General features: G+C 51.2%; 2 protein-coding genes across 2 annotated transcripts; one reads left to right on the top strand and one right to left on the bottom strand.

Moving 5' to 3' along the window:
- Positions 1 to 674: 674 nt before the first annotated feature.
- On the bottom strand, positions 675 to 4,992 carry LOC120764581 (uncharacterized). The gene is made up of 3 exons (XM_040088591.2): positions 4,923 to 4,992; positions 3,129 to 3,235; positions 675 to 2,771 (listed from the first exon to the last, which is right to left on the bottom strand). The coding sequence occupies exons 2-3, from the start codon at positions 3,141 to 3,143 to the stop codon at positions 2,184 to 2,186; spliced, it is 603 nt and encodes a 200-aa protein (XP_039944525.1). The 5' UTR covers positions 3,144 to 3,235; positions 4,923 to 4,992; the 3' UTR covers positions 675 to 2,183.
- A 2,380-nt stretch (positions 4,993 to 7,372) lies between these two features.
- On the top strand, positions 7,373 to 24,254 carry LOC120764579 (zinc finger protein 391-like). Its single transcript, XM_040088583.2, has 2 exons — positions 7,373 to 7,454; positions 21,814 to 24,254. Exon 2 carries the CDS (start codon positions 21,841 to 21,843, stop codon positions 22,495 to 22,497), a length of 657 nt encoding a protein of 218 aa, XP_039944517.1. The 5' UTR covers positions 7,373 to 7,454; positions 21,814 to 21,840; the 3' UTR covers positions 22,498 to 24,254.
- The last annotated feature ends 1,617 nt before the right edge of the window (positions 24,255 to 25,871 follow it).

The raw sequence follows: 25,871 nt of genomic DNA, 5'->3' as shown, positions 1-25,871 counted from the left end.
AGGATACTGCTTCCATTCAGCTAGCATGAATCCTAACGGACTGTCTTTAGGTGGGAGATTTCATGGGTGGAGGGGGCTTGCTCTTCCCCTGTCCCATCTTCTGGAGTGCCTTCTATCACACGTGTGCAACCAATCGCTTCCCCTTGTTCGTGGCCCACGCCCTCGCGGGCAATGGGAACCGCACTACTGAGGGTCCACACTCACTTGGGGTGTCCGGCTGCCGGCTCCCCTCTCACACAGCACACTCAGCACACTCCAGGATACCCGACCCCGACCGAACGGCTCCCCACGTGTAATTCCACGCAATACTTACGCGTCCTGCGTCTTCGTCCGGACCTTTGTGCACAAAGTTTATAGGGTCGACCGGTCTCCTTTGCTTATGTCCCGAGTTTTAGGTTCGTCGGTGAGAGCGGGGTAGGTTACAGAAATCCTGGGGCCACCTGAGGTGGGACGCCTCCCCAGTATTCCTATTCTACCAGAACATTCTCATCCGAGTCACGGCACCAAATTGTTATAAATTGCACGACTCAAGATTTAGTCCCAATTAGAATTTTATTTATTACAGCAAGCGGGCCATAAGCAAATACAGCGCTGGGTGACAGGGGGTCTGCACCCCGCCAACTGCCGCACGGTTAAGGTCTTTCAGTTCTGTTTTATACAGTTCTTTTCTTCTGTTATCGGTCGGTTTATCTTGTTGCTAGGAGACCGTCTTCTATCTTCTGAAAACAGTTACAGTTCCTTCTCCTGGAACTCAAAAGCCTTGTTAAGCAATAGCACATGTGTCTAAAGTCTTGAGTCATCCTGTGTTTGCAAGTTTTAAAAGTCATGAGTCATCCTGTGTTTGCAAGTTTAAAGGTTCTCTTAAAAGTCATGAGTCATCCTGTGTTGGCAAGTTCAATGAACAAAGCATTAACCCGTTACACGGGGAGATCTACCACCACGTGCTTATGTGCTCAGGAATTCTGAACTCGCCTCCTCCTGCCCTGCTGGAGCGGGGCCACTGCTGTCCCGCTCTCAGCGTTTTCTCCAGCGCTACCCTGGGTCTTTCCACGCTGTAGCCCCGCACCTCCTGCCCTGCCAAGGACGTCCTGCAATTCCAGCTACCACCGTGGAGCTTCTGATATATCTCATCCATCAGCCCAGGATCTCTGCTCATTCCTGCTGTTCCGGCTTGGTGATCCTCAGGGCCCTGCAGGGGCACTGGGATCAGACTGCCCTGGGGTTTGTGAAGCAAAGCCCCTCGAGGGTTCGTTGTTATTGCTGTGGCTGTTGTTGTTTGTTTGCCTGGTTATACATACCGGTAGAGAACTGTTATTCCTATCCCCATATCTCTGCCTGAGAACCCCTTAATTTCAAAATTATAATAATTCAGAGGGAGGGCATTTGAATTCTCCATTCCAAGAGAGGCTCTGGCTTTCCCCGGCAGAAACCTGTCTTTCAAACCAAGACAACACCATTCTCTGAGTTAGTTATAACATTAAAAAGTTAGTTATAATAGTTATAATATAAAAGCATTTTAGCATTGTGCAGTCTCTATTTTAATATTTCGGTGAGGCCTATGATATAAAATCGATTTGTTATGCTGCCATTTCTGTCGGCTATATGGTGCACACATAAACTGATAGACTATATTACATCAAAAAGCAGCTGAAAGGAATTATAAATTGCACCGTATCAAAATTGTTGTGATCAATAACAACGTGCAAAAGCTGGTACATGAATGCGAAAGCCAATATTGTATTGTCATTTATCTTGTTATTGCTAACCTGGGTCTGCTGCCTCTCCTGCAAGGCACTGAGGGGCCTCATTCACCCTCTGCCCCTGCATCCCTGCATGTCCCTGAGTGTCCCTGAGCATCTCTGTGTGGCCTTTAGTGTCCCAAGTGATGTTAGCCCAGGAGTTCTCATCAGCATTTGGGACAGGTTCAATAAAAATTCCCAGAAAATTCACAAATTTGTCTCAAATCCTGCATGGTGAGGGCACAAGTGACACCAGCGATGTTCCCAATGATGTCACTGCCCCAATGATGTCACAGCAGTGACATCACTGTCCCCCCAGCAGCTTCGGGATGTCCTCGATGGCTTTGTGGCACCGTTCGGCCACTGCGCGGCCACCAGAGCCACCAGGGTGGCTCACGAGGAGCCTGTGGATGTCCCCAAGGGTCCCCAGCAGGTGATGTGTGGTCAGGCGGGAGCTGGCCTCCCACAGCCGCTCGGCCTCCGCCACCACGGCCACCAGGGCCTCAGAGGGACATTTGGGGTCACCTCCCCTGTGCCCTCCAGGGCTAACTCGATGTCCCCGAGCCGGCGCAGCAGCTCCCAGGGGAACACGGTGGCTTTGTCACACGCGGCCACCAAGCGCTCCAGCAGCATCCAGGTATTGGTCGGCAGCCGTCCACTCCTGGTGGTCGCGTTCCCCCAGTCTTCGTGGAGCTTGGTGGCGTCCTCGGCCAGCCGGTCCCAGCTCTCCATGAGCGCAGCCACCAACTCCCGCCAGGCGCTGGCCGCTGCTGTCACACGGGCACGGGCCGAGGAGGCCCCCGGGTTGGCCCCGAGGGCGGCCACGGCTTGGCCCAGGGAGGTGACATCGCGCTGGCCCAGGGAGGTGACACCACGGAGGTTCAGGGTGCAATGGAGGTGCCAGGTGAATTTCCTCAGGGCTGCACGCAGGGACCTTGGGGACACGACCCGCAGCACATCCTCGTCTGGCCCAGCCACGGTGGCCACCAGCTCACCCAGGGTGGCCACCAAGGCCACCAGCGCCTCCAGCACCTGGGAATGGGACAGGGGAGGTGGCGGGGACCTTGTGGCACTTATGGCTTCCAGGAGTGGCCCCTGTGCCCTCCCGGGGTCCCCTTTGTCCCCTTCCTGGAGGGCTCAGCTGTCCTCTCTGTCCCTTTATCACACCCTGTCCCCTCTGCCACCACCCTGCCACCCCCTGCTGTCCCCTGTGCCACCCCCACTGTCTCTCCCCACCCCCCCCGGCCTACTACCCTCGGTCTCCTCCACCCATCTGTCACCTCTCCCTTCCTGCCATGCCCTCCTGTCCCCTTTGTGACCCGCTGTCCCCTCTGCCACCCCCGTGTCACCCCCGTCTCCCCCTGCGCCCCCGCGCCGGGACTGTCGCACCTCGCGGGGCTCCATGGCCGCTGGGGACACGGCGGAGGCGCCTTGGGGACACTCTGGGGGCGAACAGGACCGGTGACAGTCGAGGACACACGGGAATGTGGAGAGACCTGTCGGGAAAAAAAATGAAGAGATGATGTCATCTTCCCGGGCCCGCCCCCCTCCCGCGGGGCCACCGCGAGGTCCCCAATGTCCCGCTGAGTGTCCCCAGTGTCCCCCTGATTGTCCCCAACAAAGCCCAAGTGTCTCCCCAGTGTCCTCTTGAGGATACTGGGGACACGCTGAGGTCCTGTTGGGGACACTGCAGGACCATCGGGGACATCGTGGTGACCCAAAACATGACAGGGAAGATCAGGGTGGCCCTAGTGTCCCTGAGGGAAGGACACGGGGGTGTCCCCAAGGCCCCCAACGTCCCCCTGGGGTGTCCCCATGCCCCGGTGCTTACAGCACCATCCTTGTTTAGGGGGGTTTGGGGGATCCCAGTGAGACATTGAATTTGAAGAATTAGGGATTTTTAGGAAAGTTAATAAGTTTCTGAAATAGCTGAAGTAGATAGGTAAGTTTTGTTCGCAGTTAACAGAGGCCGGATCTTAGATAAGCTGTCCTGGATTTAGAAACCCACTGCTTGCCAGTTTTATGTTGGTGTAACTGTGCTTGTAATGAAAACCAAAATGTGGTAAATAGGACATAAGATAGCTGCAGATTTCCTGCTTAAAGGACCCATTGAACACAGGAAACTGTAAGTTCTACCAAGGATTCATTTGTCATGAATGCATTGAAAAAGTAGAAAGGTCAGGACGAGGAAGACTCATCTTACTTCCTCATTTTTGGTGACCCCTCCCCAGAAGAGACCCCCAACTCATTTTAAGAAACAAAGTACGCATGCTTAATAGCCTTTTTGCCAATTAGCATATGAAGCGAGGAATAGGAGGTGACAGGGTATGAATATGTATTTGTATTTTAGGTATTCAACACTTTTGTAAATAAAAGACTTTGTAATTACCTGTAAATTTCACAGTTCGTGTTAGGGAGAAATCCCCAGTGCAGCCCAGCCGTAATAAACATACACTTTTTAACTTTAAACTCTTAGAGTTTTTGTCCATCACAATTGGGTATCGATACTAGATCAATACTGTATTTCTTTAATAAGTCACCAGGTGGGGTTTAGGGGTCTCAGGTGAGGTTTTAGGGGGGGTGATGGGTCCCAGAAGACATTTTGGGGATCCTAAGGGGGCTTTGGGGGGTCTTGGGAGGGTTTCCGGGAGTCCTGGAAGGGTTTTAGGGGCTCCCATGTGGAGTTTGAGTTTAGGTGAGGTTTTGGGGGGTTCTGAGGCGATTTGGGGTGTCCCAGGTGAGGTTTAGGGGAGTGCCAGGTGTCCATGTAAAGGTCCCAAGGGACTCTCAGGTGAGGATTTGGGGTTTCTGGGGTGAGAATCCCCAAGGATTTGGGGGTTCCCAGCTGCCCAGGTGAGGATTTGGAGTTTCCCAGGTGTCCCAGGTGAGGCCACTGGGAGGTTTTGGGGTTCCCAGGTACCCAGGTGAGATTTTTGGGGGTTCCACTTGAATATCCCCAGGAATCTGGGGGCTCCCATCTCCCCTTTTCACCCTCCCTGCCCCTCTGAACTCCACAGACTCTGGAACTTTCCACTTCCCTTTTCCCTCCCGGCCGCACCCACAGCCCTGGGGGTTCCCAAACTTCACCAACCCCCCACAAAACCCCCCAAAATCCCCCCCCAGACCCCCCAGATCCCCTCGGGTGCCCGCTGGGGGTGACCCCAGGGGTTTTGGGGTTCCTACCTCGGGCTCCGTCCCTGTCCCTGCCCTGGAGCTCTGAGGGCCGAGGGTGCCGAGGCTCGGAGGAGGGAGGGCCCCACGCCCTGATCCTCCCCCAAGGGGCAGAATTCACCCTGCCAGGACCTCAGTGACCCTTTTGGGGCTGGGTTTAACCCCTCGGGGCCCGGATTGCTCCCCCAGGGCTCCATTTCCCCTGCCAGGACCCCAGTGACCCCCTCAGGTGCCTCATATCCCCTGCCAGGACCCTGATTTACCCCATTCATCCTTTCAGGACCACACTTAACCCCTCGGGGCAATCATTTATCATACCAGGACCCATTTTACCCCCTCAGGACCCCATTTAACCCCTCACGATCTCATTTATCCTTCCAGGGCCCCATTCAGCCCTTGCAGGACTGTGTTTATTACCCCACAACCCTGATTTACCCCCAAGGGGCAGAATTTGCCCTGCCAGGACCTCAGGGACCCTTTTGGGGCCTGGATTGATCCTGTCGGGCTCCATTTCCCCTGCCAAGACCCCACTGACCCTCTCAGGGCCCATTCACCCCACCCAGGGCTCTGATTTACCCCCCAGGATGCTGATTTACCCACATGCATCCTTTCAGGACCCCATTGACCCCTCAGGACCCCACTGACCCCCCTCAGGGCCCCATTTATCCTTCCAGGACCCCACAGACCACCCCAGGGCCCATTCACCGCTCTGATTTACCCTGCCAAGACCCTGATTTGGAATTGGATTTTTGGGGTTGTTTTTTGGGATCCAGCAGCATTTGGGCTCTGGGATTTGGGATTGTTTGGGGATCCAGGACTGGAGATCTTTGAGGATTGGATTTGGGGTACCCAGCAATATTTGGGATCTGGGGTTTTATGGGATCCAGGATCTGGGGTTTAAGGTCATTTGGGATCATTCCTTGGGATCCAGCAGGATTTGGGATCATACGGGATCCAGGGTCAATTTGGGGTCAATTTTGGGATTGTTTGGGATGCAGGATTTGAGGTCATTTGGGATCATTCCTTGTGATCCAGCAGGAGTTGCGATCTGGAATTTAAAATTGTTCAGGATTCAGGATTAGGGACCATTCTGTGGGATCCAGCAGGAGTAAGGATCATTTGGGGCCCCCGGGATCCCCAACCCCTCCCCCGATGTCCCCAAGGGTCCCTTTGTCTCCCCTCCCTCCGCTCCCATGGCCCCGCCTACTTCCTTGCCCACGCAGGCCCCGCCCACTTTCGCTTCCGCTCAGGCCCCTCCCTTTTTCCCACGGCCCCATTCCGTCCCTGCCCTTTTCCCACCACCAAGGCCACGCCCACTCGTCTCCCCATTGGCCGCAGCTCCTGCGGCCCCGCCCCCTTCCCCAAGGCCTCATTCCCACGGCTTTTTCCAGTCCCCGCCCCCTCCATTATCCGCCCCCTTATGGGCGTGGCTACAGGAGCGATGGGCCTTCATTGAACGGCTCAGGGCACCAGCGGCCCCGGGCGGTGGAGCCGGCCCGACCCCGGACGGAGCCCAACGCGGACCGGGGGCTCGGGGGGGCCGAGGGGCTGGGGGCATTCCGGGGGGGGTTCAATCAATACCGGGGGGTGTCCCATGGGTGGGGGAGGGGCGGTGAATGGGGGGGTCCTGGCGCACGGGGGGGCTCAAGGATCGGGGGGTCCAAGCGCTTTGCAGGGGTCGGTGAAGGCGGGGAGGGCTGGTAGTGGGAGTGTCCGGTGCGTGCGGGGACCTCGGTCTATTGGGGAAGGGTCCTGGTGATAACGGGGACTCCCGGCGGATAACGGGGAGGGGGGAGAGACACACACAGGACCGAGCTCCAAGGGATCCCCCCGCTGCTGGGGAGCCCCCGGAGCCCCCCAGTCCCTCTCCCGGCCCCCCAGTCCCGCCGCTGTTCCCGGGGGGTGAAAGGGGAGAGGCCGAACAAGCTGGAATGGGTGTGGGGCCCCACCTCACTTGAGTTTGGTTCGTTCTTCCCAACTCTGGGGAATAACGACTTTGGGAGTTGTCTGCCAGAAATCTCCCCCCTCCTCCACTCAGCCGAAGGGCGTTGGGGGTTTTCCCTTTCTGGGGACAATCAAAGCCATTGCACTGCTGCTCCTAATTCGGGGTAGGAGAACTGACGGCTTTCCTCTGAGCCGGTGGCAGCGAACACGCAGGGCTGGAAAAGGCGGGCCGGGAGCTGCGGAGAACTTTGTTTGTGTTTTCAGATCAACGCCGCCTCGGGCCCGGGCCCGTCCCAGGGCTGTTCCTCATCTCCGCCTTTCCCCTCACACAGCCCGGGGGGCGCGGAGAGCGCGGGCCGAGGCTGGGCCGCGTGCACAGCCCGCCCCTGGCTGCGATTGGGCGATTGTGCCGTCACTCGTGGTTCTGGCGCGCTGATTGGGCAGAGCGGGGCCAAGCCCGGCCCCGAGGCCGCCCCCTCCCCAGGCGCCCCTGGCGCAGCAGAGCCGCCCTTGGCGGAGCGTCTGTGCGGGCCCGGGAGCGGCGGCAGCGGCCGGAGCCCGGTGAGGCGGCGGCGGAGCTCGGAGGCGGCCCCAGCGCAGGTGGGAGCCGCGCTGGGATCTGCCGGGGCTCGGGGCTGGCTGCGGGCCGAGGGGGCGTCCGGGGGCTCTGGCGGGTTCCTTGTGCCGTGTCCGCCCCGTGTTGCCCGTGGCCTGAGGGCGCTGCGGGAGCGGCTGCCCGCGGTCTCCTTGCCGCTGGGGCCTCGGCAGGAGCCGGTGCCGGAGCAGCGCTGGCTCGTCCCTCTTCCTGTGGGTAGCACGGAGGTGGCTGCCCTGTCCCCGGGAGTGTGCGGGAAAATTGGCGTCTCCAGAGGTTTCTGTCCCCAAAGGAGACAGAGGAGTCCTGTAAAAGTGACTTTCTTCCTGAACAAAGGGAGAGGCCATGCGGCATTTGCCATGTGGTCTCTCCAGTTGTTGTAGTACGCAGCCTCCTTTTTATCCAGATTTTGCCTTCTGCATCTCCCTCTTCCTTTGCCCAGTAGCGAAGGTACTTGGAACGTTCAGATTTCCCGATCCGCCTACTGCGTGTCCTCGTTAATATGCACTACCCCTTTTGTATAATATCCGATATTCATGGCTCTGTTCAGTCTTTGTTCTTCTTCTCGATGTTCAGGAATTTAGCAGGATCTTGGCTGAGCAGCAGTCCGTGTCAATGAGTAACATTTTCTGAAACTGATGGTTTCTCCCTTTACTTCCTTATCTCCAAGTCCCTGACCCTCTCTCCAAGCATATTCACTGTTTGACTCTGTTTTTTCTTCCTGGTTCCTGTTTGGATTTGGGATTATTCTCAGTGACCTCCTTCCCTGTCCTTTTGGAGCCGTTTGTGGCTCAGGAGGCCTGGCTGCCACCTGCATCCCCTTGCTCCCGTGCTGAATGAGCTGCACTCAGCAAGGTGTCTGTGCATGGTCAAAAGATGAGAGTTGCTGTAGCACAGCAGAGGAGAAAGAGCATTCGTTTAACCCATGGTGTGCCAGGGAGCCATGAACCTGTGTCCCATTCCCATCCTTTCCATGTTTGGACCAATATATGCGCTGCCTTTTTATTTACTTTGTTACCTGTTTCTCCTCTTTTTGGTTGTCATCAATTTGCCAACAGGCTCTCGAGTCATTTAATTTTCCACACTGTGCTCCTCCTTCTGCTAATAGATAATCTGATCCCATCCCATGGTGAAATGTCGCATTCTTCATTTGAGTGGATTGATCAGCCAGACTCAGGAGCTGGATCTGTCTGGTTGATTATTATTTCGAGGAAGTCTTGTAACCTAATTATGCCATTGAAATGATAAATGAGTTCTCTGGCCCCTGATATGAATTCATTTAGGGTCCCAGGGGCTGTTCCATGGTGTTGTAGGATTTGTTCTGGTGGCCGTTCATCTTTTCCCCATTTTTTGGTTGCTCCCTCCAGCCAGGCCTGCATCAATTGATCTCTTTTCCCTAATTAAATCATCACATCCTTGGATTCCCAACTGATTTCTCTGAACTTGTGGTAGCAAGAACACCCCGGTGGTCTCATGCTCCCTATGTGACCTAGACAGTGACAGCACATGTTGGAGTGGGGAGAGGGATGATTCCCCCCCAGTTCTTTGAGTGAAGTTTTCACAGCATTCTCCATTTGCTGTTTTCCTTTGCAGCTGCACCAGTTTCTGTTGCAGAGTCAGATATCCTGAGTGTGGGCTCTGCCTTTGGCTGTGCAAATTCCATCTGTGCAAGCAGGCAGAGCTTGGGGTGAGGGGCAGAGGGAATCAGCCCAATTCCTGCCCCAGGCAAGAAGACCCTGTTGCATTGTCCACACTTTTCCCCAGCAGTGTTACTTTGCATTTCTAAAGCTCCTCTCCTGGCTGCCTGGAGCTAAGCTTCTCTTCCAGAGCAGCCATTGAATGATTCACATGTGGTCCCCCCACAATCTTTTTTGTCCTTTTATTTTTTTTTACCATATTATATTACCTGTTTATGCCTTAAAGAGTCACCTTTAAAGGTCTTCTAGTTTTGCAGAATGCAAGCTAAAGGTGAACATCGAAAAATCCATACCAAAATTTTGCCATCACTAAGAGCCACACACAAACATACACAAAAATATTCCAAAGCAATCAAGTTTTTTCTACTTCTTCTCCAAGGACTGAAAATTGATTCTCCCACCCCTGGCCCAAACCTAACTGACAATATAAATACCAGATTTTTACGAAAAATTATTCTAACGGTGTAATCTTTTCTCTGAAACTGTGGGAAAAACCCAAAAACTCTAAAAATATCTTTTGTGTTTAAGAGTCAAGGCATTACTTGATTCTGTAATAGACTATGAACACGAAGAAAAGTTCCAATAGGAATTTATTACATTGCAGCAGGCAAAGCAAAGGCAAATACAGCGCTGGACGGCAGGGGAGTCTCGCTCCACCAACTGCCGTGAATTGGCAGGTTTTTCAGTCTTGCTTTTATCTTGCTTCTTTCCTCCGATGATGTATGTGTGACGTGTTGCTGGGAGGGTCTCTTTCTGTCTCTTGGTGGTCGCAGAGATGAAGGCTGTAGTTGTCCTCTTCCTTATATGGTAACTAAGCTGGAATTCCTGAAACTTAAAGCTGATTAAGCAAGTAGAGAGAGAAACAGAAATGGGTGAAGGTATGTTTGCCTATAAGCTTAGATAGTAATATAGTAACTTCCTGTTATCTTGAGTTATTTGATCTCCAGTGAACAAAAAATAGTTAATGTTTATCACAATTCCCCCATTTCTCTTGTTCTTACTTATTTTTGTTCACTGTATCTTTGCAGTTCTTGTCTAGCTAACTCTAAAGTTTTTAAATTTTCTTCTTCAGGTATCTGATCATACTTAGTCCTAAGAAGTATAAGATGTGCCGCTTCCAGCCGGCTTTTCACTATAGTAATCAGTTTATTAAATATACATGGTCTAAAGTCTGCTTGCAAATATTTATCATGCCCTCCCCTGGGTGTCCAGTCAGAGGCGATTGTTTTACAGCCCCAATATCTACAAAAATATTCCCCAGGATAATTACAATATCCTTTACTGTGATTTGAGCTTGGGCACATGTAAAATCCCGTTAGGTTCAGTACTTTTCTACAATGATTTATGTTGGTCAGATCACACAATCCTACTCTGAAACTGGGTGCTCCTACAGTAGTTACAGTTTGCAAAATCTCATTGTCATCCCATCGCCATAGTGACTATTTAAAGGGTTGGTGTGGTAGATTGTCTAAGGCATTAATCCCTCTTAAGTATAACATCAGCAAAAGAAAAGTAATCGGCTGGGTCACGTGGTGAGCATCATTGGGGGCATAGGAATGGGAGTATATTTGAGGATTGTTCTATTTCATAGACTGCAACCTGTCTCTCTGCCTAGGGTCTTTGCTCTAATTCCTGTTCTTGAGGCAATTCCTCAAATATTGTTTTGTTGTCCCACCCTGGGGTTTCTTTCCTCCACAGCTTTTTACCCCTCTGCCTTTCCCGTCGACTCGGTTGCCTCGAGCCACGGGGGGTACCATCTTCTCGGCAGCAGGGATATTCTTCAGGAGGTCCCCGGGGGCGACTCTGTTGCCTCTTGACATAGGAATCCCAGTTCTGATACTTAACCGGGGGTGTATCACACCGGATTCCCTTTAGGCGTGTGCGGCAGGTGCAGTCAACAATTTCAGCTATGAACGGGATGGGTTCATTAGGGTGATAACAATAATATTTTGGTTTAATCCCTAATGCAAAAATCTTCCACCACTCTTCTGATTCTTCTATTAATCCCTCATATTTAACTTTATATTCTAGAATCCAATCATTTATGTTCCGCTGCAGTACCCAACAGGGGCTGCAAATTCCTCTAGGAGTGGTTCTTCGCCTACAATGACTCTACCACCTGTCCCCGCAGATTTTACAAATATAACAAACAAAAGGATAACAATTGCACTCTGGGTCTCTACACCTTATCAGAGTTACAAATTAATCTTTCCTCCGTGTAGTGTGGTTCTGGTGCATATCCTACACGGTGTCCATTCATTGACGATCTCTCCTCTGGATCCGTAACTTCAGGTCTCCAGGATTGCTTGTTACCTGCTACTCAGGAGTCGGTTTGCTCACTGGCCCTTTAATTCTGCTAGCATGGGTCCATCCCTTCTCTGCTGTTCTGACTGCAGTATCTGTGGTAAGCAATACAAGGTAAGGGCCCTCCCATTGTGGGGCCAAGGTTGCTTCTTTCCAGGACTTTATCATTACTCAATCTCCTGGTTGCACCTGGTGCAGTTTCAAATCTAGTGGGGGTCTCTGAGCTAACCTTCCCTTTTTCCATAGATTTTCCCTATATTTCATTAGGCTGGTAATGTATACATTCATATTTTGATCCCTCAGCATTGGATGATCTTGCGGTTCCTCTATATTGTAGGGCATTCCATACAACATTTCAAATGGAGATATTCCCATATCCGATCTAGGTTGTGTCTGGATATTTAGCAATGCTAATGGTAGGCATTTTACCCATGACAGTTTGGTCTCAATCACGAGTTTGGTCAATTGTTTTTTAATTTCCCCATTAATTCTTTCTACTCTTCCCGAACTTTGGGGGTGCCAGGGGGTGTGATAATCCCATTGTATTCCCATTATTGCCATGGTTTCCTTAATTATTTTGGATGTAAAGTGAGGGCCTCTGTCCGAGTCAATGGTTTCCGTGACCCCATATCTGGGAATAATCTGCTCTAATAGGGTCTTGATCACTGTTTGTGCCGTTGCCCTTGCCGTAGGGAATGCCTCTACATAATGGGTTAGGTGATCCACTATTACCAATAGATATTTATACCTCTCAGTCTTTGGTAACTCAGTAAAGTCTAGTTGGATGTTAGCAAATGGCCGGTATGCTGTAGGTCGTCCCCCCATTAAGGTTTTTCTTAAATTGGCCCTATTTACCTTTAGGCAGGTAACGCACCCCCTCACTACCTGCTTTGCCAAGTCATCTGCCCCAATACACATATGTTTGGTGGCAAATTGATCTACCAATGCTTGTGCCCCCCAATGTGTTTTGCTATGTATTCTCCTCATAATATCCATAGCTATGGATTTAGGCAGTACAGTTCTATTATCCTCTGGAAGTCGCCATTCCCCTTCTGGGTCTTCTCTCAACCCCATTCTTTTCATCTTTTCTTTTTTTTGCATAGTAAAACTATATATCTTTTGCAAATTCCCTCTGCTAGTCTCACGCTCTTTTCTTTCAGCCTTCGGATCTTTCTGGGGGGTAGATTGTGACGTCTGCAAAGCAGCCCTTCTTGCTTCCTGATCTGCTGCATTATTTCCCCTGCTTTTAAAATCCAATCCCTTTTGATGCCCTTTCAGGTGAACAACAGCAATTTTCCTAGGTCCCCTCAAGGCCTTCAGCAGTTTCTTGATTAGATCCTGGTGAACCAGGTTGGTTTGTTGTTTGTTTGGTTGGTTTTTTGTGTTTGTTTTTTTTTTTTTCCCTGGGAGTTTATCAACCCCCGTTCTTCCCATATTTTCCCAAAAGTGTGTATAATCCCATAGGCATATTTTGAGTCAGTATAGATGGTACCTGATTTATCTTTTAACAACTGCAATGCCCGCAGTACAGCATAAAGTTCACAGGCCTGCGCCGACCAAGATCCACTTAGAGGGCCTGATTCGATAACTGCAAGTCCTTCTCCCCCAACTATTGCATAGCCAGAGACCCTTTTTCCATTAATTACTCACGATGAGCCATCTACAAACAACCTACCCCCCTCTGGGGAGATGGGGTACTGTTTAACCCTTATCGGTGTCTCTGGATCTTTAATGATTACCGAGAAGGGGGGTATATTCAACCTTCCTACACTATCAGGAGTGTACTATACTTCTGAGTTAATTTTTTTCCTCATCCTCTACCCTCAAGGGACAGAGTTTTATTTTGATTTCCTCATTTACTACTTCTATATTAATACCTATTTCTATTATTAAGTCTCTCCCTAACAAATTATAATCTGCTTCTGGTACTAGCAGAAGGTTCCCTATTCCCATTTTGGACCTCGATTCCACCAGTACATTCTTAATAACAGGGACTTCAAAGGGCTCCCCCTTCGCCCCTACCACTTGAGCAGTTTCCTTTGATATCTTACATCCCTCCGGTAGTACCTGGACTGTCGATCGCTCAGCTCCAGTATCTACTAAAAACTCAAATTCCTGCTGCTGAGGACCTATTTTTAATTTTATCAAGGGCTCCTGATGTTTCTGTGTCCCCAGCAAATGAAGCCCCTGACTCCTTCAGTCCTCTTTGAAGACTCTCTCATCCCTCAGCCGCTTCCTGCAGTTTCTCCGAAAGTGTCCTTTATTTCCACAGTAGAAACATACGCCTCCATCCTCTTTCTCTACCCGGGGAACCCCTCCCCCATTTCTCTGGGCCACTTGACTTGTTTTGGGAGGGGCATTAAATCCCTTACTGCTGCCACCATCATTCTTACTTGTCTCTTGTGACTCTCTTCATCTCTTCTCACACATACCTTCTGTGCTTCCCTCAATAGCTCATCCAGGTCTCTATCTTGCCAATTATCTAATTTTTCTAACTTCTTTCTGATATCTTCCCACGATTTAGCCACAAATTGTGTTTTTAGTAGTGCTTGCTCTAACGGTGTCTCAGGATCTAAGCCCGAGTACATCTGCAGGTTTTTTCTCAAGCGTTCTAGCCAATCCGTAGGTGTCTCCTCCTTTTTCTGTCTCTCATTAAATGCTTTGTTGATGTTCTGCCCCCTAGGCACCGCTTCCCGGATCCCCTGTACTATTATCCCCCTCAGATCCTGCATATTGATTCTGTGATCCTGCTGCTGATGATTCCAATTGGGATCCTGCAAAGGCCACGTGGTGTCTGCTAAAGGTCCTTGTGCATGTTGTGAATCTCATATCCGCATCCCCGCTCGTCTAATCATATTTCTTTCCTCGGCCGTGAAGAGAATATTCAATATGGCTTGCAACTCGCCCCAAGTATAAATACTGGGTCCCAAAAATTGGTTCAGTCTCTCTGCCACCCCCAAAGGATCTTCCAGGAGGCTCCCCATCTCCCTCTTAAATTCTCGAACATCCCCAGAACTCAAAGGTACTGAAACAAACCCTATCACTGGGTGAGGTCCCTGGCCCGCCCCCACAGGCATTTCTCTTAGGGGATATAGGTTATGCTGTCTAGCCCGACCTCGGGTTATGGGTCCCTGCACTTCCTCGGGGGGCTCGGGATTACTCCCTGCTTCATGAGGCTCCATTGGAGGTGCATCCGGAATCTGGGGGTTCTGAGGGGGTATATGTAAGGAGGTGGGATTAGTAAGGCTTCTTCCTCTTTACTCCTGTCTTTCTTTCGTCCTCCCTCGTTGAGGGGAAACAGGAGCACTTCACCCCCAGGTCTTGTAACCCATACATTAGCATATTCACTTTCTTCCTGACTAAAAGGAATTTTAGTGTTTACCCACAAGTTGAGTTTTTGCCTCACCCAATCTTCTGATGATCCAAAAATAGGCTAAAAAATATTCCAGGAAATCTCCTTTCCACCCTATACTACTACACAATAATGGATCATTTTAGCTTTATCTTTACCCCCTGTGTTAGGGTAATGTTTCCAATTGTCTAATATGAACCCCAGTGGGCTATCTGTTTTATGGGAGTAGAGGGCCTGCTCTTCCCCTGTCCCATCTTCTGGAGTGCCCTCACACAAGTGTGGTGCAGAAATCACTCGCTTCCCCTTGTTCGTGGCTCACGCCCTCTCGGACAATGAGAACCGCACTACTGAGGGTCCACAATCGCTTGGAAAATCCGAGCTGCCGGTTCTCCTCTCACTCACACACACACTCGCAGCACTCCAGGATACCCGACCCAGACCGAACGGAATCTTCCACACAGATACTCACGCGTCTTGCGTCTTCGTCCGGACCTTTGTGCACAAAGTTTATAGGGTCTGCCGGCTTCCTTTGCCTAATGCTTTGAATTTAGGTTTGTCGGTCCAACCGAGACAGGAATCGGGTCTACCAGGGCCGCCGACTGATCGGCGGGGCGCCCCCCAGGCAGAACCAAAAGTCCTATCTCGCAGGTGGATCCGAGTCACGGCACCAAATTGTAATAGACTATGAACACAAAGAAAAGTTCCAATAGGAATTTATTACATTGCAGCAGGCAAAGCAAAGGCAAATACAGCGCTGGACGGCAGGGGAGTCTCGCTCCACCAACTGCCGTGAATTGGCAGGTTTTTCAGTCTTGCTTTTATCTTGCTTCTTTCCTCCGATGATGTATGTGTGACGTGTTGCTGGGAGGGTCTCTTTCTGTCTCTTGGTGGTCGCAGAGATGAAGGCTGTAGTTGTCCTCTTCCTTATATGGTAACTAAGCTGGAATTCCTGAAACTTAAAGCTGATTAAGCAAGTAGAGAGAGAAACAGAAATGGGTGAAGGTATGTTTGCCTATAAGCTTAGATAGTAATATAGTAACTTCCTGTTATCTTGAGTTATTTGATCTCCAGTGAACAAAAAATAGTTAATGTTTATCACAATTCTGGCCAGGATGTGCAACAGAAATCATTTCAACCACACATAGCCAGGGTGTGCAAAGAAAATCATTCCACAACACGTGAGTTTTACTAGATTTTTCCTAAACTTTAAACAGCCTGAACCCATAAAAATCCATTGGTTTCATGTTCCTTGCTTCCACGTTGTGAAGTTCTTAGTATTTGGTTTCCAGTTGGGGTTGGATTTCTTTGCCTGTGATGTTAATTAGGTCTGCACTCCCGGATTTCCTTATCAGCCTTTTCCAGACCAGGTGTCTCCAACTGTTCCAGGGGCAGTGTCTGTGGCAGATGTTCCTTGCTGTTTGCTGATGGGCTTTGATGTTTTGTTGGTGGTCGTTATCTTTGTGGGTATCTTTTGTGCTCTTCCCAGTCTGTTGAGATGTTAAACTCATCTCTGTAGAGTGGTGTAAGATCCCTTAAAATAAAACCTTTAAAATTCCTTTTCCCAGGGCAAAGGCAAATCAAACCTGAGTAGAGAAATAAAATAAAAAGTAATTTTAAAGTTGGAATATTTTTCAGCAGTTTAGTGGCAGCCAGCCCAGTGTGTGAGTGTGACTGAGCCCCAGAGTGGAATTGTCACGTTGTGTTCCCCAGCAGCTGTGGCGAGTGCAGGCACAGAGAGCACTGAAGCTCCAGCAGTGGCAGCAAGGATTGGGCTGCAGTGGCTGGAGATGCCAAAGGAGGGTGCCCAGGCAGACTATTCCAGCAGAGGATGTGTGGGCAGGCACAGGGGCTTCCCCTGCTGTGGAGCCCTGGCTGCTGCTGCCTTGCCTTCAGTGCAGGGTCAGTCGTGGCCTCCCATCCTCCTCCTGCAGCCGGGACGTCCAAATCTCCGGGGCTTCCGAGACCTTGAGCCGAGGGTGAGGGGTCCCCCCGTGTTCAGCTGTGCTGGGGCTGTTTCTGTGCTCAGGGACACTTGGAATGGGCCACGCCACTTGGCCACCAGTGCTGCTTCTGCCCAGTCCTTAGGCAGGACCCGATGTCCTGGTTGGATGTTGTGAAGAGCAAAGTCCCAAGGCAGGGTCTGTGCCAGCCGAGCTTCCTGTGGGAGAGATTTCACCAGAGACAGGATTCTGGCCACAGACTGCTTTAAATACACATCCCTTATGTCCACTACCCCACTTGGTGGAGAATTAGCAAGGTAAGGAATTCCAAAGCTCAATTACTGGGGAGATAATTGCATATTCGGCCTGGATCTGGCTCCTGTTCTTGCAAAAAACAATGGCAAAAGCCATACTCATGGCATCTTGGTTTCTCTCACCAGCTTCCAAAAGTGTTTCTTCATTTCCCCATTCATTCTTTCTACCTGACCTGAGCTCTGGGGTTGCCAGCGGTTGTGGAGGTCCCATTGTATTCCTAAAGCTGCCATAAGCCCCTGAAGGATCTTTCCTGGAAAATGAGTTCCCCATCTAAATCTATTGGTTCCACAATCCCTTCTCTTGGAATTATTTATTTTAGAATTACCTTACTAAGTGATGCAGTGATTACTGAAGAAGTCAGAATTGCTTTTGGCACCCTGTTAGGTGACATGGTGTTAGCAGAAGATATTTGAGCCTTCCTGCTCAGGGCATTTCAGTCCCAGGCTCTCACAAGCACACACAGCTCTGCCGGTTGAGCTGATCATGTGGGCGGTAACCTGAGCTTTGTCTAATTCCCTTTCCTAAATAACAGCCTGTCTTGTAACTCTTTTCCCTTCTCCTGCCCTCTAAGACCCATCCATAACCAGATTTTCTCCCTCAGGCCAGGGAATGTCTCATAAATCTCTCCTAGGCTGGGTCTGGAGCTCTGTCACTTGAATGCAGTCCTGGGTTTCTTGCCAGCCCCCTGTCCTGGCTGTTGAAACAGGAGGCTGGGTTAAACCCTTCCCCTGTCCTCAATTCTGCATCCTCCTGTGCCACTGAACAAGTTTCATACTGTAATAACCGAGCACGGCTCTTTTGGTTATCAAAGCTTGAACTTGATGCCAGACTTGAACAACAGGAGCTCCTTGTGCTGTCAGTGTTCAGGCCTCAGGTCCCCTTAGAGCTGTGGCTGCACAATTGTGCAGACAATGAGGGGGCCACTCTGGCCAGTGGGTTAAATATTGTAGCACAAGGATTCCTTTGGCATGGCCCTGTTTCACATTCACATACAATTCCAATTCCTTTTCTGAGTCTAGAAGAGCCATGGCTGGGGCATCAATCATTTTGGTTTTTAAAGTTTCTCAAGTTTAGTTCTCTTTCTCATGTCCATACCATAACATTGAGGCTGTCTGGGGTTAGAAAGTCATACAACGTTCTGGCTAGAACAGAAAATCCTCAGTCCAGGTCCTGCAATTCCCTATTAATCCTCAGAATTGTCTCAGATCCTTGTTAGTCCTGAGTGACCTTACTTCTGAGATTCCCTTGACCATTTTTGTGTCAATACACCACAAACCTTCAGTCAAAATATGCCCCATGTATTTAACCTTTTTCTCCACCATTTTCTCTATTTTTTTAAAATACTCCAAGATGCTTTTTAGCCTGAACATTGAGCCATTTCGCAGAGGCTGCTTCTACCACCTCTAATTGTCCTTCTGATTGAAGCAAATAATCCACATCCTGCATTAACTCAGTTCCTGGGGGTGAGGTGAATTCTCTGGATATTTTCTGCAAGGCTGGCCTGAATAAGGCTGGTGCTTCTGTGCATCCCTGCAGAGGAACCATCCATGTCTTTATCATATTCTCCTTTTCCTCTTGTTCCCAGTCAAAGGCCAACTCCTGTTCAGCATCCTGTGTAAGTGGGCATCCCCAGAAAGCATCTTTTCCATCAAGTGCTGAATGGTAGCAGTGTGAGGAGGGAACCTGGTTGCAGATGGTGTAAGGATCTGAGACTGTGGGGTGCCTCGGTTTAATAATCTCATTTCTTATTCTTAGGTCCTGCAGCATTCTATAGATTCCATCTGGTTTCTTGATTGGCAGCACTGGAGCATTCCAGGGAGAGATCCCAGGCTCCAAAAGCCCTGCCTTTAAGAGGGGCTCAATGCCAGGCTGTGAGCCCTTCCTTCCCTCCCTTGGAATAGGGTATTGCTTTTAGACACCGCTTGTCCTGGTTGCTTGAGAGTAATTTGGAGAGGCTGGGTGTCTGATTTTCCCTATTTCCCTGGGGCTGCCCACACTTCTGGGTTCACTTCAGCATCGGCCTTGTCAGACATTTGACACAAAGGTACCCCAGAAGTAGCAATGGCAATGCCTCTGCCAGGTGCTTGTGGCCGAGCCCGTCCCCTGGGTGCTGGGGCCCCCTTGGGCCCTGGGGTTCATCCCTCAGGGGCTGTAGAAACTCTGCCATGGCCTTTGGCTTCACCTTGGCCTTTTCCTCACCCCTTCTTGCATTCACCTGCTGTGCCTTTGTGACCAACTGCTCCAGGGGCTTCTTGTGCCACTGCTGCAGCCCCCCTGACTGCCTGTGGGTGCTCATCCTCTGACAGCTGCTGAGCTCTCTGCAAGGGCATTCCTTTCTGCAGTGACCCAAACAAAATCCTTCAAAGATGATCTTGATGCTTGCAGGAATAACCCCCATTTCCCAGCTGTTCCTTCCTGCTCCTGGTCCTTGTGCTCGCCCTGCCCTCCCCAGCCCATATCCCAGAGGCGGTGCCTGTCCTGCCGCAGTGTCCCAAGGCGGCTCCCCCGGCGGGCAGGGCCGGCAGCTCCACGGGGCCGGGCAGCGGCCGGGGCGTCCCGCAGCCTCCTGGGGGCCGGGGGCCACTGCCGGCCCTGCCCGGGGGGTGGTGGGGTCAGGCAGCGCCCGGCGCTGAGCCCCGGCTGCCCCACAGCCCCGGCCCGGCCCCGCAGCTCCCCACAGGCCCCCAGCCCGTGCTCCCGGTGCCGCACCTCTGCGCCCGCTCCTGCTGCTCCCCAGCACAGAGAAACCCCCTGAAATCCTGACCTCCTTGTTTCCCTGTCCTGGAGACCGGGGATACAAAGGATCTGGGTCAGCTGGCAAATTTAGAGGATAAGACCCTGCTGAAAAACATCCCAGTGCTCAGTATTTTTCTCTTCCTCCTCTTTTCCATCATCCTTTTTCCTACCACAGAGATTCCTCCTGCTGCTTCTTGCCTTAACCGTATTCCTGCACACTCGCCTTCACCCTAACCCTTCCCAGCACACCAACACCATCCATCCCCGGTTGTCTAAATCCCTTCTCGACTTCCCTTATTGCCCCTCTGGGTGTCCATGTCCTTCAATTACCTCTGGGAGAATGTGCAAACTGCCTCAACATTCTCCCAAGAGACCCTTCAGAGATATTTTGGGATCATCATCCCTTTGGCCAGGACGCTCTCCTGGCTTTCCCTTTTCCACCCTCCATGTGTTCCCTGCCATGTTTGCTCCCTGAAGATGCCAGTGTCCTCACTGATGAGATTTTCAGTGCTCTCTCCCTGGTGACTCTTCACAGCCCCCCTGATCTGTCACTCGTCTGTCTCCTGGACACTCTCGGGTACCCAATCAATCCCCGGTGCCGCCGCCACCCAAGGGAGCCGATCACCCAAACTGGGTGAGGCACCTTCAGCTCCACTCACTGCCCGCTGTCCCAGAGGGTGGAAGGAATTCCAGAGGAGCCCCAAGGTGTGTGGAAAACTTGACATCACCAGAGGTTTGTGTCCACAAAGAAGACAGAGGAGTCCTGTAAAAGTAATTTTATTCATTAAAAAAAGGGAGAGGCCATGGGATATTTCCCGTGGGGCCTCTCTAATTGTTGGAGGATGCAGCCTCCTTCTCCTCCTAATTTTCCCAGCTGCATCTCTCTCTCCCTTTCCGCATTGGCTGAAGTATTTGAGAGGCACAGACTTCCCAATCCCCCTACTACATACCCCCCTTGATATGCACCCCACTTCTGCACAGGTAATGATATTCACAGCTCTGTGAAGTCTTTGTTTTTCTCGAAGTTCATGAATTTATCAGGCCCTTGGCTGAGCAGCAGTCTGTGTGGTCAGTTCATAACATTTTCTGGAGCTGATGGCTTCTTCTGTGCCTTCCTTATGTACAAGTGCCTGGCCCTATCCCCAAGCAGATTGACAGCGTGTGTTTGTAAAGACACTTTGCTCTCCTTCCTTTCCTGGGGGTGCCCCGTTTGCGGGACATTCCCCCTAGAGCATGGGGCACCGCCGTGAGGGGAATTTGGGGAGGTGGGAGGGGGGAGCGCCAAGGCCGGGCCCCCCCGCGCTGTCCTGGCGGGAGCGGCTGCAGCGGGGACCGAGTGCGGGCGGGAGCGGCCGAGAGCCCAGCGCTGCCCCAGCCCGACCTGCCCCAGCTCCATCCCTGCCCCTGCGGTGGGATGCTGTGGGTTTGGGGGGAAGAGGGAGCCGGCAGTGGGTGCTGGGCCTGGGGGCAGGAGGAGAAGGGAAGGAGAAGCAGGGTTGAGGAACAAAATGTTGATGCACATGGGAGGAGAAGGTGGGATTGTGCAGGAGAAAGAGGAATAGTGGGAGGAAGAGGAGTGTGAGGAAGAGTAGGGACACAGGAGTGTGAGGAGCAGGAAGAGGAGGCACCACAAGGTTCCAGCCCTCCCTGTATCTGCAGCCTCCCCCCAGCCCCAGGAGTGTTTCCCTCCCCACATGCAGCAGGTGACTGGGGAGGGGAATCCATGATTTTCATGGGAGTGAATCTTGGTGTTTCTGAGCTTGATTGAGCTAAATGTTGATGCTTTGGGTTTTTACAAGGGGCTGAATATTTTACAGGAGGTTTTGGCTGAGTCTTGATGTTTGGGGAGTTTTTGATCTGTGTCTTGATGTTTGGAGGACTTTTGGGATGAATCTTCTTTTGGAGGTTCTTACAGACCAATGTGGCAATTCTTACATTGCCAATGACTTCCTGAGATGAACTTGTGCAAGGAAGAGCCCCCAGCCTAAGGCACTCTCCTCTTGTTTTCTCCCCAAACCAGGATTTTTCATTCCCAAGGAGTGGCCGGATGGAGGAGGAGGAAAAGCCCCGGAGATGCCGCATGAGGAGGGGCTGCAAACCCAGCGCAGGGAGCTGCGAGGAGCAAAGACCCCCCCTGTGCCAGGAGGGCAGCCGGAGATCCAGCCAGAGCTCAGAGCTGGTGGAGAAGCCTCATGGAGGGGAGAAGCCCCACAAGTGCTTGGAATGTGGGAAGGGTTTCAGCCAGAGCTCTCACCTGATCCGGCACCAGGTGATCCACACTGGGGAACGGCCCTATGAGTGTGGGGAATGTGGGAAGAGCTTCAACCACAGCTCCAATCTGATCCGACACAAGAGCATCCACACCAGGGAACGGCCCTTGGAGTGTGGGGAATGTGGGGACAGCTTCAGGTATAGCTCCCACCTGAGGACACACCAGATGATCCACACTGGGAAGAAGCCCTACAAGTGTGGGGAATGTGGGAAGAGCTTCAGAGACAGCTACAGCCTGATCCAGCACCAGGTGATCCACACTGGCGAAGGGCTCTACACCTGCTTGGAATGTGGGAAGAGCTTTGGCTATAGCTCCAGCCTGAGGAATCACCAGGTGATCCACACCGGGGAGAGGCCCTACGAGTGTCCTGAGTGTGGGAAGAGCTTCTCCAGGGTCTCTCACTTGACCCGACACCAACGGAGGCACCACTAAGGGAAGCGCTGCGAGTGCCCCGAGAGCGGGAAGAGCTTCGTGCGCTGCTCCAGCTCCATCCCCCGTGGGAGGATCGGCCTTGGATGATCCCCAGTGACCCCCGTTGGGCAGAGCCCTGCTGATCCGTGGTCCTGGTGATCCGTGTTGGGAAGACCCCTGGCTGGGATGCTCCACATCTTCCTGGCTCCCCGTGGGCACCTGGATCAATGCAGGGGCAGGAACATCCATTGGGACACAGACCGACATTGGGAATTCCTTGGGCAGAGCAGATGTGTTGACTTTCAACCCCAGAAAATCTTTTGCATTCAATGCTATCATCTGGAGGCATCAAGGAATACTGGATGGTCTTGGAGGTCATTTCCAATCTCAGGGTTTCCACGATTTTGATTTCCTGTTTCCCAAGTGTGTCTTGCACAGCCAAATAGTGAAGATCAAGCGCAGGAACCAAGATTTTGGAGACAGTGGTGTGGAAACCCCTTCAAAAAAGGTTCTTCTCTCCCAGCCAAGCACATGGATCCTCAGCTGGCACAGACACAACAATCCTTTTTGTTTGACCTTGATTTGTTTTTCATTTCTCTTCATCACTTTAGATGTCCAACATTGTGGTAAAAATAAAGAGATTGAACTGGGACATGGGTGAGGACATGGGGGACATAGACATGGTGGGACATAGACATGGAGAGTGACATGGGGACACATGGACAGGGACGTGGCCATTCATGGGGACATGAGGGGAAATGGGCACAGCTGGAGATGTGGGGGACAGTGACAGGGATGGATTTGTGGTGGGGAGACAGCCATGGGTGAGGACATGGTGGGACATGGCCAGTGACATGTGGGGACATGGCCATGGCCAGTGCCATGGGGGGAACTTGCAGGGGCTGTGGGGGATGCTGGGTTTGAGGGAGTTGAGGGTTCCTGGGAGGGACTTGGGGCTTGCTGAGGGCTTTGGGGAGCCCAGAGCTGGGAGACCCTGGCAGAGGTTGTGGGGCAGCTGCTCAAGGAGCCCCTGAGCTGGACCCCCAGGTGGGCATTGGGCTCCTGGAAGGGAATGAAGGTCCTTGTCCCCAGGAGGGAAATCCCAGCAGCCCCAGGGTATTGGGGGCAGCTGAGAGGCCACAGCAGGGAGGGGAAAGCCAAACAGAGCTGTCCCCCTGCAGAACTGCACCCCAAAAATCCCAAACTCAGGGACTCCTCCCAGGAAAAAGCTGTCAGGAGGTGCCTGAATTGAGGGAAAGGGGGATGGGACCTCCAAAACCAAGCATGATGGACAGGGCTGGTGGATTGGGGGGCAGAGGGGAAGGGGTGGAAGAGCAGGGAAGAAGAGGGGGCTAGAACCCCCAAATTGCTTTGGGAAGGGTCCCACTCCTCCTCCTTTCTAATCCCCAAGATGGTGCTGGGGCAGTGCTGGACTCTGGGCCTGGCTTGGGCACCCCCCATGCGCCCCCTCCCCAAATTCCCCTGGCAGCTTCAGGGCGCCCAGGCGCCTTTTGGTGTTGGCTGGGTGCTGTGCTGGGGTTCAGGTGCCTCCCAAGGAGTCCCCAGAGCGGGGTGACACAGGGGGGACACACGGGGGTCCCCATTCCCGATCCATCCTGGGGCCCGTTCTGTCCCCTCCCGAATCATGGTCCCCCCGCAGGGTCCCCCCAAGTCCCTCTCCACTGTCCCTCTCACTGCCACTTTGTGAGTGGAGCCTCTGGTGGGCAGGAGTCCCATCAAGCTCCCAGTGCTGTTCCCCACTTTGGTTGGTAACTTTTTATGGCTTCAAATTAAATTTTATTTACTTATTCCCACCTGGATTTTGAGTCATTTATAACAATTTTCATGTGCTAGGCTCCCATTAGTGGCATGCTCAAGAGATGATCTTTAAGCTCAGTGAAAATGCAGGCTGTGGCAACTCAGCTGTTGCAAAACAAAAAAATCCCGCATTTTATCTGAAAAGAAAAGGGACCAAAACCTGACCTTGATTTCAAGGGAAGGATTTTGTCTAACTTAGATCTGTGTTGTCTTATGTGTTACATTTTTTGTATTGCTCCACTAAGTCAGGAGCACTAAGTCAGATTTCCTGAGTGTAACATCAGCTCTCTCTACTGCAGCTGAGGGGATCAGTGGTGTAAAGGATTCCCACTGAGGTCATTAATTGAGCATAAGTGTCTCACTCATCAGCCAGCCCAGCACAGGAGGAGGGAATGTGTGACTCAGCTGAAAGCAGAGCATCAAATCCAGAAAACTAGGAAAGACTTTGCAAGAGAGCAAAGGCCTTCAGCTGCTTTCAACCATTGCTTCAGCTGGCCTGTCTTCCCAGAGACAGAAGTGCCTCGGAGTTGTGCTGCTGAGTAGGCTACAGAGAAAAGTCATGGGAGTCCCACTGGTATCTCAACTGGGTCTTGCAATTGCTGTATTTTGCTAACAGTCGTTTCTATTTTGATTGTGCTTTTTTGGACCATTATGTAAAATCAGAAATCCCATGTAGTATCAAGCACCTTCAAATGAGTCAAGTTGATATTAGTGCTGGCACCTTCCATGTGTGAAATGCTTCATAGAATGTGCTGAGAGAGCATTGGATTCTGACATCTGTTTAGCTAAATGCTCTTCCAGTGTTCTCTGCACTACCTTCCTATCCACGCTCTCACTACCATCTCTAGGTATGGCTTTCAAAAATGAACCATCTTCCAAAGGACCATTTATTGTGGGGTTTTTTTCGGCATCAGAGAGTCTGAGCCTTGAAACCTGTCATGTCTTTGGTTAAGTTTCCTTCCCCAGCCTCCAAGAAATGTAACAGTGAGGCTGAATTCATTGTTTACATATCTTCCTAGTTTAATGCCATGGTGATTCCAGATGGAATTTTCTGGGTGGTTGAAATTGTTTCTAAACTTGGTGTCCAGCTAATCTGGATGGGGTTCTTACAGAGGTGGTCCAAAGACAGGAAATCTCCTCTTTGGTGCTAAACCACAACAGAGGAAAAAGAAGCCCACACCATCAAACCAACCAACAAACCAACAAAGAAGCCAAGAAAAAGCCCCAACACAAATCAAGACCAAGAAGGTAATGGTATTTATTAATGAAAGAAACCATCTCAGTGCTTTTAAAATACTGGGTTGGTGGTGTTCATGTTTCCATTCTCATCTGATTTTTGTGTGGAATATCCAAGAAAAGCACATTTGAGTAGGAGGGAGATTGGATCTGCCTTTGCCCGGTAAGGGAGAGGGAAGAAACACATTTCTAAGTGAGCTGTGAGTAATTAACTCCAAGGGGTGCATTACACATGTGGATACAGATATAGACATGGATATAGACAGAGGAATATATGTGTATGTATTTATAAATATATACATATGCGTACATATTTGTGTCTATATAAATAGAGGTGTCTA

Source organism: Hirundo rustica, chromosome 31, assembly GCF_015227805.2.
Source record: "Hirundo rustica isolate bHirRus1 chromosome 31, bHirRus1.pri.v3, whole genome shotgun sequence".
NCBI lineage: Eukaryota > Metazoa > Chordata > Aves > Passeriformes > Hirundinidae > Hirundo > Hirundo rustica.
The sequence above is the reverse complement of the archived record's forward strand: the minus strand, read 5'-3'. Positions and strand labels throughout refer to the sequence as shown.

What these genes read in the sequence shown, in the direction of transcription:
- LOC120764579 (XM_040088583.2), top strand. Translation starts at nt 21,841, where the DNA reads ATGGAGGAGGAGGAAAAGCCCCGGAGATGCCGCATGAGGAGGGGCTGC.